At 35.2% G+C, this 16,852-nt stretch overlaps 1 protein-coding gene across 3 annotated transcripts in view; it reads right to left on the reverse strand.

Annotated features, from left to right (window-relative positions):
* SNTG1 (syntrophin gamma 1) overlaps positions 1 to 16,852 on the reverse strand; it is a 318,307-nt gene that overhangs the window by 107,585 nt on the left and 193,870 nt on the right. For 2 of the 3 annotated variants that reach the window (XM_039703013.1, XM_039703012.1), the window contains 2 exons: positions 1,547 to 1,649; positions 54 to 136 (listed from right to left, as the gene is read on the reverse strand). In XM_039703013.1, the coding sequence (XP_039558947.1) occupies positions 54 to 136; positions 1,547 to 1,649 (186 nt within the window). Of the gene's footprint in view, positions 1 to 53; positions 137 to 1,546; positions 1,650 to 15,226; positions 15,374 to 16,852 lie in introns of all 3 variants that reach the window. The other variant, XM_039703010.1, reaches the window with a different exon arrangement.

The following is a 16,852-nucleotide window of genomic DNA, read 5'->3' on the forward strand; positions in this document are numbered from 1 at the left end:
CTATTATACTATAATTATTCTTCTGTGTAATTCCATCAAGGAGATTGAAGTACCGTGTTGTTGGGGTGGTAGTTGAGATGCAAACCACTGTCACACAGGGGAGAGGATGTGCCACTGCTTTGGTCACTGGGGGCACCTAATACAAGTACAAATTCACAAGAAAATTCTTCGTTAATCTATGATGCCATAAGTCAAATTTGTATATGTACATATACATTCTCCCCAAACGCAAAAAACTTCTGTCATATATAACATTCATTTACTTTCTCCATTCAGCCAGTATCTGCTTTCTGGCTTGAGTGGATTGCCTTTGTAAGCTAAATGGAGGCTCGAGAAAACCTTTCCCAATGCTTTGATTAAAACAAAGTTAATTTCTGCTTGATAAGAAAAAAAAAATCCCACAACATTTACTTAAAATTTGACAATAAAAGGGAAGTGTGTACCTTCTCTGTCGGTTTTTACTGGAAGGAACTTGTCAGATAACCCTTTTGTTACTGTCAGTGGAGTTTACAGTTCTAAAGGTTATTGTAATGGTTTAGGAAATTACAGTGCTACTCCTCAAAAGTGACATGATAAGACCCATGCAAATGCACATTCCTGTGCATCACTCAGGGTACTCTGTGGTACCACAGCCTTTCATAAAAGGGAAGAAGTACTGGGATGCATTTTTATTTAAGAATACAGTGTTCCGATTTTTTTCTTGTTTAATATAAATTTAATACATAGGCAAAAGAAAAAGACAATATTCCATCAAATGTTTGTATAAAATGCTATTTTGTGATTTTAGATTATTTAATTCCTAATAACTTAAAATCAAAGGCTGTAAGTATTGAAATCAAATATTTATTGGTTTTTTTGCTTTAAATTTGAGCAATTTAATTTACTCTCTTAGGGAGCAAAAAGCAGAAGGAAAGCAGAGGTGGCAAAAGGCACAGGCTGATATATAAATATGGTTAGATATGCTGCAATTGTCTATAATTATGCATCCACACTTATAATTTAATATAATTAAAGGAAGACAGCTGTCTCCATATGACTCTCATGGGGCTAGTTCACTAAAACTCAGTTTGGACTAAAACAAAATACTTATCATTCCAGAGTAATTTATTCTTAGGTAGACAGACATCTCCACCAAAGCCTCTGAATTTTAAACAGCAAAGTTCTCTAAATATATACACACAATCCCATTTTCACATTTACAAGACAAAACTCCCTGGGACTAAAATACTAGCTGCTGCTGCCTGAAAAATTGATTTTAAATACTCTGCACCAGAATGCGAGCTATTGCAAACTAATATAATTCGACTGTTTTACCTGCAACTTTACTGCCAAATGTCTGGTTATCTGTTTTTCTATTGTAGATAGCAATTTTTCTCTTGAGGTCAGTGTTAACACAAGCCCTGGGAATAGGAGCAACTCATATTTAGACACTTATGCTGATTGTAAAAGCTGCTGTCAATCACCCCCAATGAACAGTAGTTTCAGAAGCTGCAAGTGTTCATGGGTATTGAATTGAGGGTTCTTTGGTCATGGAATAAAGGCTTACATGCACAATCTTCATTCAGTGGCAGTTTGAGAAAAGCAGGTGCTCTTTTCAGAAAGGACACAGTTAGGGTCACTTCTTCCCCTGCATTGCGAAGGACCTGCACCTGGAAAAGAAATAAAGACAGACACCTTGAAATAAAGTTATGACCAAGATGTATTAGCAAAAGTAAGCAACACTACACAGCTTTCCCATACCAGAATGTAACTGCTTAGGAGTTTATTGCAATTACATTTGTTTGAGAAGAAAGCAAGACATAAAGCTTGCTATGTGCTTGTCTATTGTGTTTCTAGCCAGACACAGTTAGTTAATCAGGTGAGGGGGGCACTACCCTTCTGTATTAGTGCTGGCTTTGACCTGTGCTCTTGCAGACTTTCTCCTTGAAAACATTCAGCTATGTAACTCCTTCTTTCAGGTCTACAATCATCTCCCCCTAGCATGAATATTTTTTTTAAAAAATAAATATTTTCTCTTTGCATATATATTTTCTCTTATCTTATAAATCCTCAACCAAAACAACAGCAGTAGTTTCCACAGCTGTACCATAATCCTGAGCAAGTCTTTCCAACACTCAGAGTTAAATTTAGCTGAGGTGCTCCAGCATGGATGAGAGCCCTAATCTTCATCACAGACACAGAGGAAAAGAACCTATTTTAAGCCTTAAATCTTAGATAAGCACAAGCTTAGGTTTTGCCAAAGGGCAGCCTGCATTTGGAACACAGAATGCACAAAGCACCTATCCAGCTGGGAATACTTTTAGCCTTCCTGTATTCTCCCACTAGTTACCCCTTTGGCTTCTGTTCACCTTCAGCTTTTGTGGGATACAGCTGTAGACACCCCAAACACACAGCAGAGTGAGGAACTCCAGGCACCTCCCAAGAGTAGCAGTAAGGAGGCACAAAAGCAACTAAACCAAATGCTGTATTAAATAGCTGAGGAGGAACATTTGAACTGGCTTATGAGAGGCAAGAAGAACTAGATCTGTTTCAGAGAAAATCCATTTCCTGTTCTGGCTCTGTAACGTCAAAATTCTTCAAGGACTGATTTAATTTGGGTGTACAATGACAGAAGATTGCACCATGCCTCTCTGAGTGACTGTGCTCATACTGTGAAGAGCCAGCTCACAGGCAGCTGAGAGCTGCTGTGAGAGAGAGAGCTGCTACACAGTGAGACATTAGGCAATCATTTTAAACTAGAACATATCTGCTCCCTTTCTCCTGTGTAGCTGGATAACCCACAAGTAACCCTTCTGTCATGCTGCTGCTTGTGAGAAAGCCTTGTAAATAATTGATGAAGCATTGTTATTCTTTAATTATGCTTGTCAATAACATACTCAACAGATATATTTACATGCATGTGTATAACTATACATCGGGATGCTTTCACATGGAATCACTGCATTATGCTGTAACTTAAAGCAATTCTTCAGGAAAAATTGTCAGCTTTGCCTTGGAACACAATATTGCCTACTCCATGCTGGTTGTCACAGAGGAATAACAATATGATGACAGAATATTTGATTCAGTAACTGAAATTTTAGGGTCTTTATTGTTTAAAATAGCACAGCGGTTGCCAATGCACATTTTGCAGTTTAGTATGTATTTACAAGTATGTGTGTAAATAAAGAGAAAAACATCACAACAGATTTAATAACTTATACTGTATGCCAAAAACTTAATCTGTAACACAGAATCATGGAATCGTTTAGGTTGAAACATGAGTCTCTTTGATGAGCAGTTCCCAGGTTTGATGCATTTTCTATCTTAAAATTTGTAAGCAGCGATTATTTCCTAGAAAGATGACTTGTAAGGTGCAGCAAAATGGACCAAGAGTCTGAGGTCCTGAATTCAATGAGAGATACCATCCTATATCCTCAGCCTCCACAAAGAATTAATTATATTCCTCTCTCATGTAGCAGTCACACAGTTCAGAGTAGTCAGAACCAAAGCAGAAACTTAGAGGTATGTACTCTCTATTGTTTCAACAGAGGTGGATAGACAAAGTGCAGGAAAATACAGTTACTCTCTCTGCTGTTAAAAAAAGGTATTTCTTTTTACTCAGGAACAGAGAATAAATAAGTGAAGAAGTTACAGGATTACTAACTTTCATTTATAAAGTCACCTTTTAAGATAAGTGGATATCATCTGTGAAAGAAGCTGAGACAATAACAGCCCTAAATCGTTCTTCCAAAAGTCTACATAATTTCACTTGATAATATATTGCTTTGTAAAGCCTGTAAGAGGACATAAGTAGCCTACTGTGACTTTTACCTCTCACTCAAACCTCTTTATCTCATAGGATGAAAACTTTAAGCTGGAACACATTCCAGTCGAAATCAGCAATACTTATTCAGTGAACTGTATTTTGGAGTGTATGAAGCATATAATCCAGAAAGTGACTAGATTTTGACATGCAGAATAAAGGCTAAAGAGAGATAAAAGATTAAAAGATAAAACTACTAGGTAATGATTGCAACAAAGAGCAGATGACTTATCGATTCCATTTTGCTTACTTTCTAGTCATTAACAAAGCCATTCTGGGAAATAAGGTTAGGTGAAGAAAATGAGCATTTTAATTATTGTGTTTTTCTGGCTTTCAGTTGAAAGCTTTACTGTTATTTTACATTCTTTGTCTTTAATTTACATATGAAATGAAAAACCAAATTACTAAAGATAATGCTAGCCACAAATAACAGTCTGTACCAGTAGTGAATTTAAATTAGGATCTCATTCCCACTGTGTATAAATGGTTAACAAAATTCAATATTACTGAAACATAGATAAGTAAAGAGATTTTCAGTTCATTACTGCTAATGAAGAAGCCATATCTAAACTTGCATAACATAAAATATTTAAGACATTTTGCCATCCTGGTTGATGGCAAGTGGAATATGAGTGCCCACGGCTCCTGGGCACATCTCCAGCTGGTCAAGGGAGGGGATTGTCCTGCTCTGCTCTGCACTGGGGCAGCCTCACCTTGAGTGCTGGGGGCAGTGTAGGGCACCACAGTATAAAAAAGATATCAAGCTATTAGAGAATGTCTAAATGAAAGCCATGAGGATGGTGAGGGTCTGGAGGTGAAACCTTACGAGGTCACATATAATATGACCTCAAATGGATTCAGGTGTGTTCAGCCTGAAAGTGAGGAGAGTGAGGGGAGAACTCACTGTGGTCTTCAACACCCTCAGGACAGGAAGAGGAGGAGCAAGTACTGATCTCTTCATTCCCAGTGACAGGACTCAAGGAAACAGCATGAAACTGAGTCAGGGGAGGTTTAGTTTGTCTATCACTAAAAGGTTTTGCACCCAGACAGTGGCTGAACACTGGAACAGCTTTCCCAGGGAAGTGGTCACAGCACCAAGCCTGACAGAGTACAAGAGGTGTTTGGACAAGACCCTGAGGCACATGGTGTGATTCTTGGGGAGTCTTGCACAGGAGTTGCACTTGATGTTCTTGATGGGTCCCTTCCAACTCAGCATATTCTATGATCCTATGATTTTCCAGCACATGAAAAGATGTAACTGGACCCAACCTATACAAAGTGAACAACAAACTTATTTTTGATGGAATACTAATTTTGATTAAATATAAAAAACATGTTTTCAAAAATTTCAAATCAACAATGCATCAACCTCCTATGATGATTTTTATCATATATGAAGAGTTTGACAAAGGTGAGAAAAATTCCTAGTGCTAAATCCAGGGAATATTCATATGACAAAAATTTAACTTAGCAGTAGACCTAACATTTCCAGTTTCCCACTAGGTTATATATTCCCATTTTATGCCATGGAGAAACTCCCTTCAGAAGAGATCTGGCAATTTCTAAAGCAATGCATCCTAAATTGAAGAAAATTCATGACCACATACCATTAAAAATATTTGCTTATTGTTTGTATCATTGAAAGGCAATGATCTGTTTTATTTTCAGAGGCTATACAGACTATTCAAGACAATCTGTTCAAGACTGTTAAGATAGATTTTTTTGTTAGTGTTTTTGATATATTCTTGAAGCCTTAGATTTTAGGCATATGGATTTACCCAATTATGTCAAGTTTTAATTTTTCTAGTTAAAAATGAATAATAGCAACACTTAATATGTTGATATAGAAGTTGTATGAATTAAATGATGAAAAGATATTTAGTTCTGCTGTTATTACTTTATTTAGCTTTATGTTTTTACTTCAGCTAATGAGTAATACTAGGTATTCATTTGTTGATGCGCAGCATCTAAATCATCCCTGTAACAGGGAAAAGCCATGACACTGAAAAATCTTAACATCTCCTCACTAACATTATGTCTATATATATTAAATTCCTGCTGGTGTTTTAAAAATCATATTATGTATTTGTAATTCAAAATGAGTACATGTGGAAAGAACTACACAAAGAGAAACATTAAATATTGTCAATAAACTTTGTTATGCAAAGTATGACCTTACTACCAGTGGGACCAACAATTAATTTACTGCTATCACAAATAGCCCAATATAAAGTTAGGATGTTTATAAATGAAGTGAGATAGGCAAAAAACCCAGTTGTGCATGTCTGAGAAAGTAGCTGTGGGAAACAGTGACATTAAAAGACTCAGTGTTTCTGGAGCAACAGTGACTATATTTTTATGCAATTACTGTAATGACTGTACGGGGGCTATTTGAAAAAGTAAATTTTATGGTGATGTGTAATATTACTGAAGAAAATATCTACATAGTAACAACACTAATCCAATTTTTTAATAATGTCTACAGTGATACTGCCTTTTAATTTTATAAACCCTTTTAAATTCCCAGTTCAAGAAAACATTTGAGCATATGCTGAAGTCTTTCTCAATATATTCAGGAAAGCAATGAAGCATGAAGTCCCTCTGATTTCTGTAAGTATTCTTTCCTGAATAAGACTGTAAATCCCCTCTCAAATTACAAGTGACATTTACTCACCAATAAAGTGTTAAAGATTTAAAACAGAACACTTATTTAGATCCCAAGATCTGTGTCTCTTGAATTTAAGCAAATTTCACTCCTCAGTTTTTAAAAAAAATTCAGTTTATTGGTGAATACCTTGAACTATACAGATTGGGAAAATAGAAAAAAAAGAAAAGGTAAAAGACACCTTTCTAGCCACTCTGCAGTTACACAATGCCCAAGCATCAGGCCCACAAGCAGATAACAAAACACACATTTTAACACAATCACACAGATCAAAACCTACAAGGCTTCATGCACACAACTGTCTTGAATTTGTGTTTATTTAAAAAATCTACTGTTTTATTTAGCAAAAGCACAATTTAGTTAATACTGAATTATTAGAAACACATCAGTGCATAGTGAGTTTTTAATTCCTATGACCTAATATTTATCAGAGTATTTGCCAATAATTCAAGTTAATTAAGAAATATAATATCAAGAGACATCAAAGCTTTTTCCCTTCAGAAAATTTCTCTTTCCAATATAGAGTGAACTGTATATGGTGTATACGGCCATATGCAGAACACAATTTTACAACACAAGTTCCCATTTAGACTGAACAACTAAAAGTATACTTCAGACTATAGTTTGACACTATCACAATTGTACGTTTTAATTTTTTTGCTGTCTGGCTTCAAAAACCATGTTAGATATTTAGACACAAACCCAAAAGGTTGCACACTAGATCTGGGGGCTGTCTCAAACAAGGGGACAGGAACTGCACAGCAGAGTGGAGCACTTCCCAAGAACACAGAAGCCATGACCTTCTATTCTGAGCTCTCTTCTGCTTGTATCCTGCTATTAGCACTGTTTTGAAAAAGTGCAGGGGGATGCAGTAACACAGGAATTTACAGCACAGACACCCTCCAGTGCCCACCACTAAAGAGTTATTCTGAAAAGTGCAAATAGAGGTTTTATGGTCCTGCAAGATGACACAGCAATGGAATTGAAGCAGTTCTTGCTTAGTGAATGCTCCAGCTACTAAAGCATTACACAAAAGATCATTTCAGAGTAACACACAGAGAGATTCAGGGTTTGATGCTTTTTGACAAGTCCCATCAGACTGGCCACTTAGAAAAAAAATTACTCGTGATCCCAGATGACAGCACGTGTTTTAGCTAGACCATTAGGTGGTTTCTAAGAAGTACAGCATCACACCACTCATCCTATAGATATATTCAGGCTTCTTTCATTGATCCTTGTTCTACCTATTTTCACAGGCCAATGGGCTTTAGCCACAGAAGTACCAGAACATGCAACCTTGACACTATTGTATAAAGCATTAGTAGAAAACTAAGTGATCCTCATTTAAAAATAGATTTCATCATCTTTCAAGACTGCATGCCAAGTAGGCTGCTTATATTAGCTAACATTGAGAGACCTGTACAGTACAGAATTTCGTTCACAGGAATGACTAAAATAAACAGATGCAAGCAATATGAATAAGTGTAATGAGAAAGTAGCAGAAAGAGATTAATTTAATAAAAATTTATTGAAAACATAACTAACCTACAAAATAAAAAACATCCACCAGGCAATAAAAGACCAAACATAGATCACACAGATGACAGAGACTCCTGTCAGTTCTTTCTTCAATGCACAAAAAGAATATGGTTTCAAACTTTTAAGTCTGACACTAGTGGAATGAAGCCCTTCCAAGTTTATCTAACAGAACTGATAGCAGCTTTCTGGAACTCTTTAACCTTTCTTATGTTCCACAATCAACACGGAAATGTTTATTGCTCTTTCAGTCAGAATAGTAGTATGCTGCAACTAATTATTGCTTAGCTGCATGTTTATGTTTTGTAAAGTAATATAGCAGTGCCTTAGCAAAAGGTATCAATGCAAACAAAAAATATTAAAAGAAAAGTCTACAGCATTTTCCTGGTTTTTTCCCCTTAAGCTTAGTAACAATAATATCACACATAAAAATACTGCTATTAAGTGCCTAATTTACATTCTTAAGTCATAGATCCTAATTTTGAATTTGGTTTCACTAAAAGCTGCATGTACTGGTCATCACAGTACATAGTAAATAATTAGAAGGCCATTACTCCAATACACAAACTAAGAAATGCAAGGAATTAAAAAATGCTATATCTTCCAAAACTGAGAACACACCCTGGAGGCCATGACTCATAGGTCATATGGGACATCACGAGGCCTTGAACTGAAAAAATTCATACCATATTCTGAAATACAAAAATTAACAACTCCTTAAATAGCTTCCAACTATAATACACTATTTATCATGATCTGCCAGTATATTCTTTGAATTGTCCCAACTGGTGGTTGATTTTAATTCAAATGTTCATTTTCATATCAAACAATGGGTTCTGTTAATTATTCTCAACCTATGGACTACTACTTGTGTGGGACTGTGGTCCATTGAAGAAATACACAAAGATGCATTTAATAATCATTCAGCTCTACATGATAGGCAGCTATTCAGGACAAGAAAATACCTATGAAAACACACAAAAAAACAAACCCATAGAACTAGAGGACTTCAAACCAAACTCTTTCCAAGCTCTATGAGCCTTTTTGGTGTATCTATTTGTAGTGAGTACATGCCAGAGTTCAGAACTGCCTATCTTTGTTTTCACATTATCTACTCCATGAATGGCTCTACTTCTCCAGGATTATTCAACTACAGTAAATGAAATTTGTAGTTCCACAGTTTTACAGAGTTCTCCACTTTAAACACTCACAGATGTTCCACTTTTTAAATGTGATTATGTATTCGGCTGCTGGGCACTTTCTCTCTGTCAAAGCTAATTCATGAACACATATTTTTGAATTAGATATGTAATGGCTTCCAAAGCAACTGGCCAAGAGGAACAAGATAAATCTCTTAAAAACACTGAAAATGACAGAAATACCAATAGAATTTTTCCCAGTGTGGTTGGAATTAAACAGCATGTAATTTACAATTTTTTTCCATGTGAAATAGGAAACTTGAATACTTTTACACAATAAAAAACTTTAAGATAGTTAAAGCCTGTATGAGGAATAGTGGCCAGCAGGAGCAGGGAGGTCATCCTTCCCCTGCACTTGGCACTGGTGAGGCCACACCTTGAGTGCTGTGTCCAGCTCTGGCCCCTCAGTTTGGGAAGGACGTTGAGATGCTTGAGCACATCCAGAGGAGGCAACGAGGCTGGTGAGGGGCTTGGAACACAAGCCCTGTGAGGAACGACTGAGGGAGCTGGGGGTGTTCAGCCTGGAGAAAAGGAGACTCAAAGGTGGCCTTATCACTCTCTATACTCCCTGAAAGGTGGTTGCAGTCAGGTGTGGGTTGGTCTCTTTCTCCAGGCAGCAGCTGACAGAACCAGAGGACTCAGCCTTAAGCTGGGCCAAGGGACATATAGGTTGAATATCAGGAAAAAGTTTTTTGTACAGAAAGGGTGGTAAAATACTGGAATGGTCTGTCCAGGGAGGTGGTGGAGTCACCATCCCTGGATGTGTTTAAAAAAGACTGGATGTGGCACGAGGTGCCATGGTTTAGTTGAGGTGTTAAGGCTGGGTTGAACTTGATGACCTTGAAGGTCTCTCCCACCCAGTGATTCTGTGAGATTATGAGATTCTAACTGTGTATTACAACTCTATGAGACCTATAAAATCCACACTTGTATTTAGGCAACCTACTCAACTACACCATTAGTCAAATGTTATTAAGCCTAATTCTGATTCCAACTCATTTGATTTACATGTATGTTTCATCTTCACATACAACACACTTTCATTACAACTCTATATATGGCAGTAAACTTATCAGCAGAGCTCAGAAATTTACACAGGGGCCAGATTTTGTTTGGCATCAATTTAATGGATATTGTCAAAAACAGATGTCTACCAAAGCTTCTTTGGGATAAATATATATAAACAAACAAGACTCCTACAAAAATGGAAGAAGCCTTTACACCAGTGTTGCAGCAGCACCTACTGACTTCTGCACAGCTTTCCACAGCACCATGTGTGCAGTGGTGTGTACAGCCAGATGAACAATAGGCTTTCCCATCAATCTACAGAGGATTTGTTATTTAAGAGACAAGATTTTTGAACTTCATAATAACGGGAAAGCAACCATGATGGTAGTATATGCTGACAATGTTGCTTGGGTTTTTTTTCCCTTCCAATTAGTTTTGGAGACTATTCAGAAAAATCTGTCAACATCTGTAGCACCTGTAACACATTTTAAGTAGGCTCAAGAGGCTTTGTACATTTACCTTCAAAGATTCATAACATAAATATTCAAAGATTTTCTCGTAAGGCCTCTCTCTTAGGCCATATTTTAATACTTAGATAATATGTAGAAGTTCTTCAGGCTCATCATATCTCCAGAAAACCCTTGTGGAATCAATCTTTATTACTCATATAAATGGTATTTTAGTGGATTTTAGTCCAATATAATATAAAATGTTGAGCATGAGCCAGAACTGTAATTTACTAATTATCTGTAGGTTACGAACCAACCTTTGGTGGTCCTATTCTCTAATAAGGGTTTCAGATAGTAAGAGATCAATAAAATAATCTTCAAAACAGAGAAATTTAATAAAACACATTCTCTTCTCTTGGACAAAAAAAAATAATAATAAAAAAAATTAAGGTAGGTATAATATGCACCAACTAAATATCCCATCACAGATTTCCCCAACATCTATTCATCTATTTAAGCCACCTTCTGATTACCATCCATCAACCTGCAAATAAATGACAGACTATATGGGAATAACACTTTCTGGTGATAAAAGCTGCCCCAAACAAATAAACTTTGTGCTGTATACACACCAGAGCTTCAGTAATTTAATTACTAATTAATGAAATTTGAAAACCAGCACAACAGGTAAAAATAGCAGTATCTCTTGTGTAGAATATTAAGATTTTGCTTGTGGCCTGCAAGTGTTACAGCATACAATGCTGTAATGATAATGCTATGACTACTCTAGAAAAAAAATAGAGTGTATAACACATGATCTATCCAACAGTGTAAGAGAAAACAACATAATCCAGCACATAATCATTAACTGAATTGAAGATAAACATTGTATATCATCTCTCAAAACCAAAAGCCACATCTTAACAATTATCCAGGAAAACCTTAGAAGAATGACCTAGTACTTATGACACTCCACTCCCTATAAAAAAGTCACATAAAATACAAAAAAAGTCTAAAGACATTACCCATGTTACATAAACAAAAACAATCTATATTTACAGGAAAAAGCCCAATTTTCCATTTATCTGCATGATTCCTAGACTTACCCAGTTACAATTCAAACAGTGATCACTAGAAACCCTGTTATGAATGGATAGGGATATGTATTTTTCTTTTGCTGGAACACATTATACTTAAAAAAGAAATCTTCATACAGAAGTTTTGCTTTTTCAACATTTTTTTAAGTAAGGGTAAAAATCAAAACAAAGTAAATTTTTTTTTTCCAGTAAACTGTGACAGAAACTAGATAATAACTTGGAATTAAAGTTTTTCATGTAATGTGTATTCCTCAACAGGAAGAAATAATTCTTATCAAATTATTTAAATATTTTGGACTTCTTACTTTTCATAATGGACATTTTTTCTTATTATAGTAATTACCTTGATTGCTTTCAGCTTTCTAACCATGACTATTAACAAAACAATGAAGCTGTTTAGTAATCTATTAAATATATAAGAATCTCCTGCTCTTTTTAGTCAGATTGTTCTCACAATTCAAATTTACCAGGAAAAAAGTGCACTCCTGTTTGAATTCTATATGAAATTTCTAAGATAACTACTAAACAATGTAATTTTTTATGCTTACAATTTTTGAAGGCCTCATTAGTAGTATTCAAAAGGCATACACATTACCAGCCTGTACAACATGCCAGCTATTGTTCCTGTTCCTAGTGGTCAAAGAGTGAAAAACATCCAGTTGACACAGTATTTTGAAATATGGTCTTAAATTTCAAGCCATTTTATGGACATACATATGTCTATAATACATATGTCTATAATTGCTGAAAACAATACAAGTGCTGCATAGCTTGAAAATTTTGCCTGACAATGCAGAGCTCCAGGTCTGGGGGAAAAATAAAAAAAAAAAAAAAAAGATCATCCCCAGACCAAGAGTTTGCTCACACTAATCCCATTGCAAGGCTGGGGTCAAACACACAGCTAGTAGCAAATTTCACATTTACATATTCAATATAAAATTTGCTGTTGGCAAATATGACCTTAACATTTAGTTTTCATGAATAGCCACACTAAACAAGCACCAGAATATAAATGCTCATGAAAAATGAATTAAAAGTGGTCCTAACGAGTTTGAAATCAAATTCTAATTCTATATTTGAATAAATATTACTCTACAAACCTATTCCTATTTGTTCAGTTTTAAATGTTATCAACTTCAATATGACAAAAAATAATAATTCCTGGACAAATTTGTATTTGAAGTAATGTTTTAGATCAATATAAGCAGTTAATTCTTCTAAGCTTCTTGGTTGCCCAGGATCTGATCTCTGAGAAAGGTATTTCAGTACTTCAGGGAAAGTCCCCAGTGGGAAAAGTTCTCAGCTGAGAAAACACATAAGAATTCTGTGATTCTGTAACATACTTTCCTGCCATTTAATGCAGTGGCAGTTTTTCTGGTTTAGATTAATTGCACTGCATCTGGCTGAAGTTGAGAAAATTATTTTTTTATTCAAAAGATATTTGTAATAAAGAAAGTCCCCAACTTAATAAAATGTGTAAATTCGTAATTTTTGGCAAATACATACATATTCTGCTGAACTGGGATCCAATATAATTATAATTTGAAAATTTCCAAAATCATATTTCCTTAACATTTTTTAAATAATTGTCATCAGTGTCAAAATTTTAAAGGCAAAACTGGACTTGGAGGTATTCATGCTGTATTTTAATTAACTGGAGAACATTTATAGATATTTTAGAAACAAAAAAAAGATTACCATATAATTCCAAAGAAGTAAAAAATATTTGTATTTCAGCACAATGACAAAATGTGCTGAATTACAGTTTTAATCAGTTTATAGCATGAGGTCTTTGTAACTTTCAAAATTAAGCATAAATCTGATATATTAATCAAAACTGATTAGGCTACTTATCCAATTGCAACCTTATTTCACCTTTTCTTATTTTCTTAATTAAGCAATAACACCACAGAAATCCATTCTTGCCAGCAGTTAATTACCATACGGAACTATGAGATCTTATAAAAACCATAATTTATAGACTATTATATAGAATGAATGTGTTTTCTGAAACAAAATTTGCAACATCAACAATAAAAGAAAACCAGAATGATTTGTATAATTCTATTACATTGCTGCTAGGTTATTATGCCAGAATATTACAAATGAATGCACAAACTACAGGCCTCACTTTTAGAAAGTCCAAGCCTCTCAAACCTTAATAATTCTAGTTTTATAATTTTCTCGGTGCTCTCATTTTCTATAAAAATTCAGAAAATACGAAAAACAATGCTGATGCTACACAGCTCCATGACATCTAATGAACATAATATACAGATGCTTTGATTCAACAAAGCATGTCCCCATTTAGATAGCACTTTCCTGTTGAGATATAAAGATCCTGGAATACTAAAAGCTGCAGTTGTAAAAAATTAAAATTTTAAATATCTTAAAGCTTTCCATTTCCAAGCCTTCCAGTGTTTTGGAAAAAAAAAAAAGGAAAAAACCCACAAAAAACAACCAAAACCTTTGTCTCACAGATTTGTTGTTGCCATTGTCGTGCAGGTGATTCACTTTACCCTAAAACATCACTTATTGATTGATGGAAAGATGCTTTATACAGTCTGTGAAAACTTGCAATCTTTCATGGTGATGGATATTTAAACAAAATATTTTCTGTTAGCATTCATTATGGTAAACTTGAGCTCTCACCAACACTTCTCTGCAATCACTGATTCAGAAATCACACATGACCTGAAGTGCACAGGGGATTTTGAATGTGTTTTGTATTTGATTTCTTGTGCAAACATGACTGAAAAAACAATGTCAAAAAAACCTCAAGACATCTGAAAAATGGTGGAGATTTTGTGAAACGTCTGTCTATCCACTTACTACATAGGTACTTCATACTCAGAATAGTATAAGAAACGGAAGGCATTTCAGAAAATCTAGAAATATCCTCATTACTTCCTACTGCAAACCAATGCTTAAATGTGGGAGTTTTTTGATGTAGAAAAATCCCCTCAACAGTCCTTTTAACATGTCAGCACAATTACAATCTTTTAAATGCTCTCAATCACTGCTGGTTTGACAAGGGCAAGTGAAGTGGAATAGAGCTATGAACATTTCCTAGATCACATTTACAGATATATGTCATTATCCTGGTAATGCCAATTCAGCCTGAGGAGTGATTATTCCCCATTTTGCTCAGAAAAGTATGAACAGCACAGGGAGGTAACTCTTACAGGTGTCTGCCCAAAAATCTAGGGAATGTGTAATGTTGTAATTTTTTACTGAAGAGCTTCTTCCCTCAGTAACCAAACCTGCATAGAAGTTCTTCATGTGACCTGTGAAACTTACTACTGCAAGCTGTTTTACTGGCCACAGTCTTTCAAAACAGCCAAGAAGAAACAGGTAGTACCAAACTGAACTTGTGTAACAACATCAGTACTGTCAGGGCAAAAGAAAAAAAAAAAACATCCAGAAATAGGCCCAGTGCTGACAAACAGATACCAAAACACCAGTACCATACTGTACCATACTAGTGGTTGAGAAGTATGGGGTGGGCCATCTGGAAACCTCCATGTATCTGGCTGGAACAGGCCAACACTGGATACTACTGAAAAATTATATAGAGTCCATTCTCCTTTCCTCTTCCTCCTCCACCGAACAAACTGTCAAAAGACAAAGACCCAATGTAGAGAAAAAAAAAAGACCTAAAAATATGTACAGGTGTTAGATAACCCCTGGATTAAAACTCTTTTTCCTGGCACCCATTTGATTTTACTAGAGTCAGAACAATGACATTTCTGAAGAGTTAAATCAGGTATTTTAACTGCTGGAAAATTGTCCAAAGACTATGTGTGTGCACATCTGCACTTCTTTGAGCATGCCTCCTACTTGTGACTCCTCCTGGCTAATTAAATGAGTACACCTGCTCTAGTCCTCCCACTGCTCTGTCAGGTTCAAATCAAGCCATTAGAAATACAGAAGTTGCCTTTTGGAGGTGAACATTTGCTTTCAGTATATATACATGGTTGTTACCTGTTTAAAGAAAGCATAACTGATGGCAGTTGGAAGTATTTTCTAGTCCTTATGAGTAAATGAAATCTTCTTTATAGTGACCAGAGAAGATAAATTTCATGCCCATAGGAGTTGTAATTTTTCCTACATTGTTGGAGTACTTTGTGTCTGTTTTACTGCTTTTTGGAGGCTATGCCCAGAAATAAAAACACTGGGTCCCCTGAACTAAAGTGTTATTGAGGTTTAACTCCACAACCGAAGGTGCTGAGCAGAATGAAATATTTCAAAAAGTCTTTTGGAGGGTAAAGTGCACTCATGTACAAATAAATATGAAAATATTTCTATTTGTTTCCTAAGGAAGCAGAGAAACCTGAGCCTTTACAGTAAAAATATCAATGTAAACAAGGTCACAAACAAAGAATATTTGATGGTACACACTTTAAATCCTCTCCTCAACTGTTTCTTTTCTTTGCAACTCAGGCTTTCAGAATTAATAGACTTGTATGACAAAGGAGGAACCAAGGACAGTTATTTGAAGGATGTTGTGCCGTAACTGGTGATTCAATCTTTCACTCTATCCCACTAAACCCTAATGGATTTTTGCTTTGAGGACCGTAGCTATGTAATAAGGAAATAACAATATTAATCATGTAGGCTTGGTATTAGTCATGACGGAATGTTCTTCTCCCTCCTATGAAACTCAGCAGTAATGATGAGTAGTTTCAAAAGATGAAATCTTAATAAAATGACTAATAGATCTACAGGTATCTTGAGAAAAAGAAATTAAAATATAAATTAGGAAGACTAGCAACATATTAATATATTTTAAAAGTCTAACATCATAGTACTTGAATAAATTCAAGCTTTTACAGAGCTTTGGTACAATTTTACAGAGCTTTAAATTGGTACAATTTGTACTTGAATAAATTCAAGCTTTTACAGAGTAAAATTGGTAATAATTAAAAAAATGGTAATAATAATGGTAATAATTAAAAAAAATTATTTAAACACTAATAAAACATAGCTAAAGCCAGATGAGAAAAACAGATGAACACACATTAAGAATGCTGCTCCAGGATACATCCTGGAATTACATTCCAGGAATTTCCACCACAGAGCTGAAAACAGCT

Source organism: Passer montanus, unplaced genomic scaffold (genome assembly GCF_014805655.1).
Source record: "Passer montanus isolate IOZ18808 unplaced genomic scaffold, ASM1480565v1 scaffold16, whole genome shotgun sequence".
NCBI lineage: Eukaryota > Metazoa > Chordata > Aves > Passeriformes > Passeridae > Passer > Passer montanus.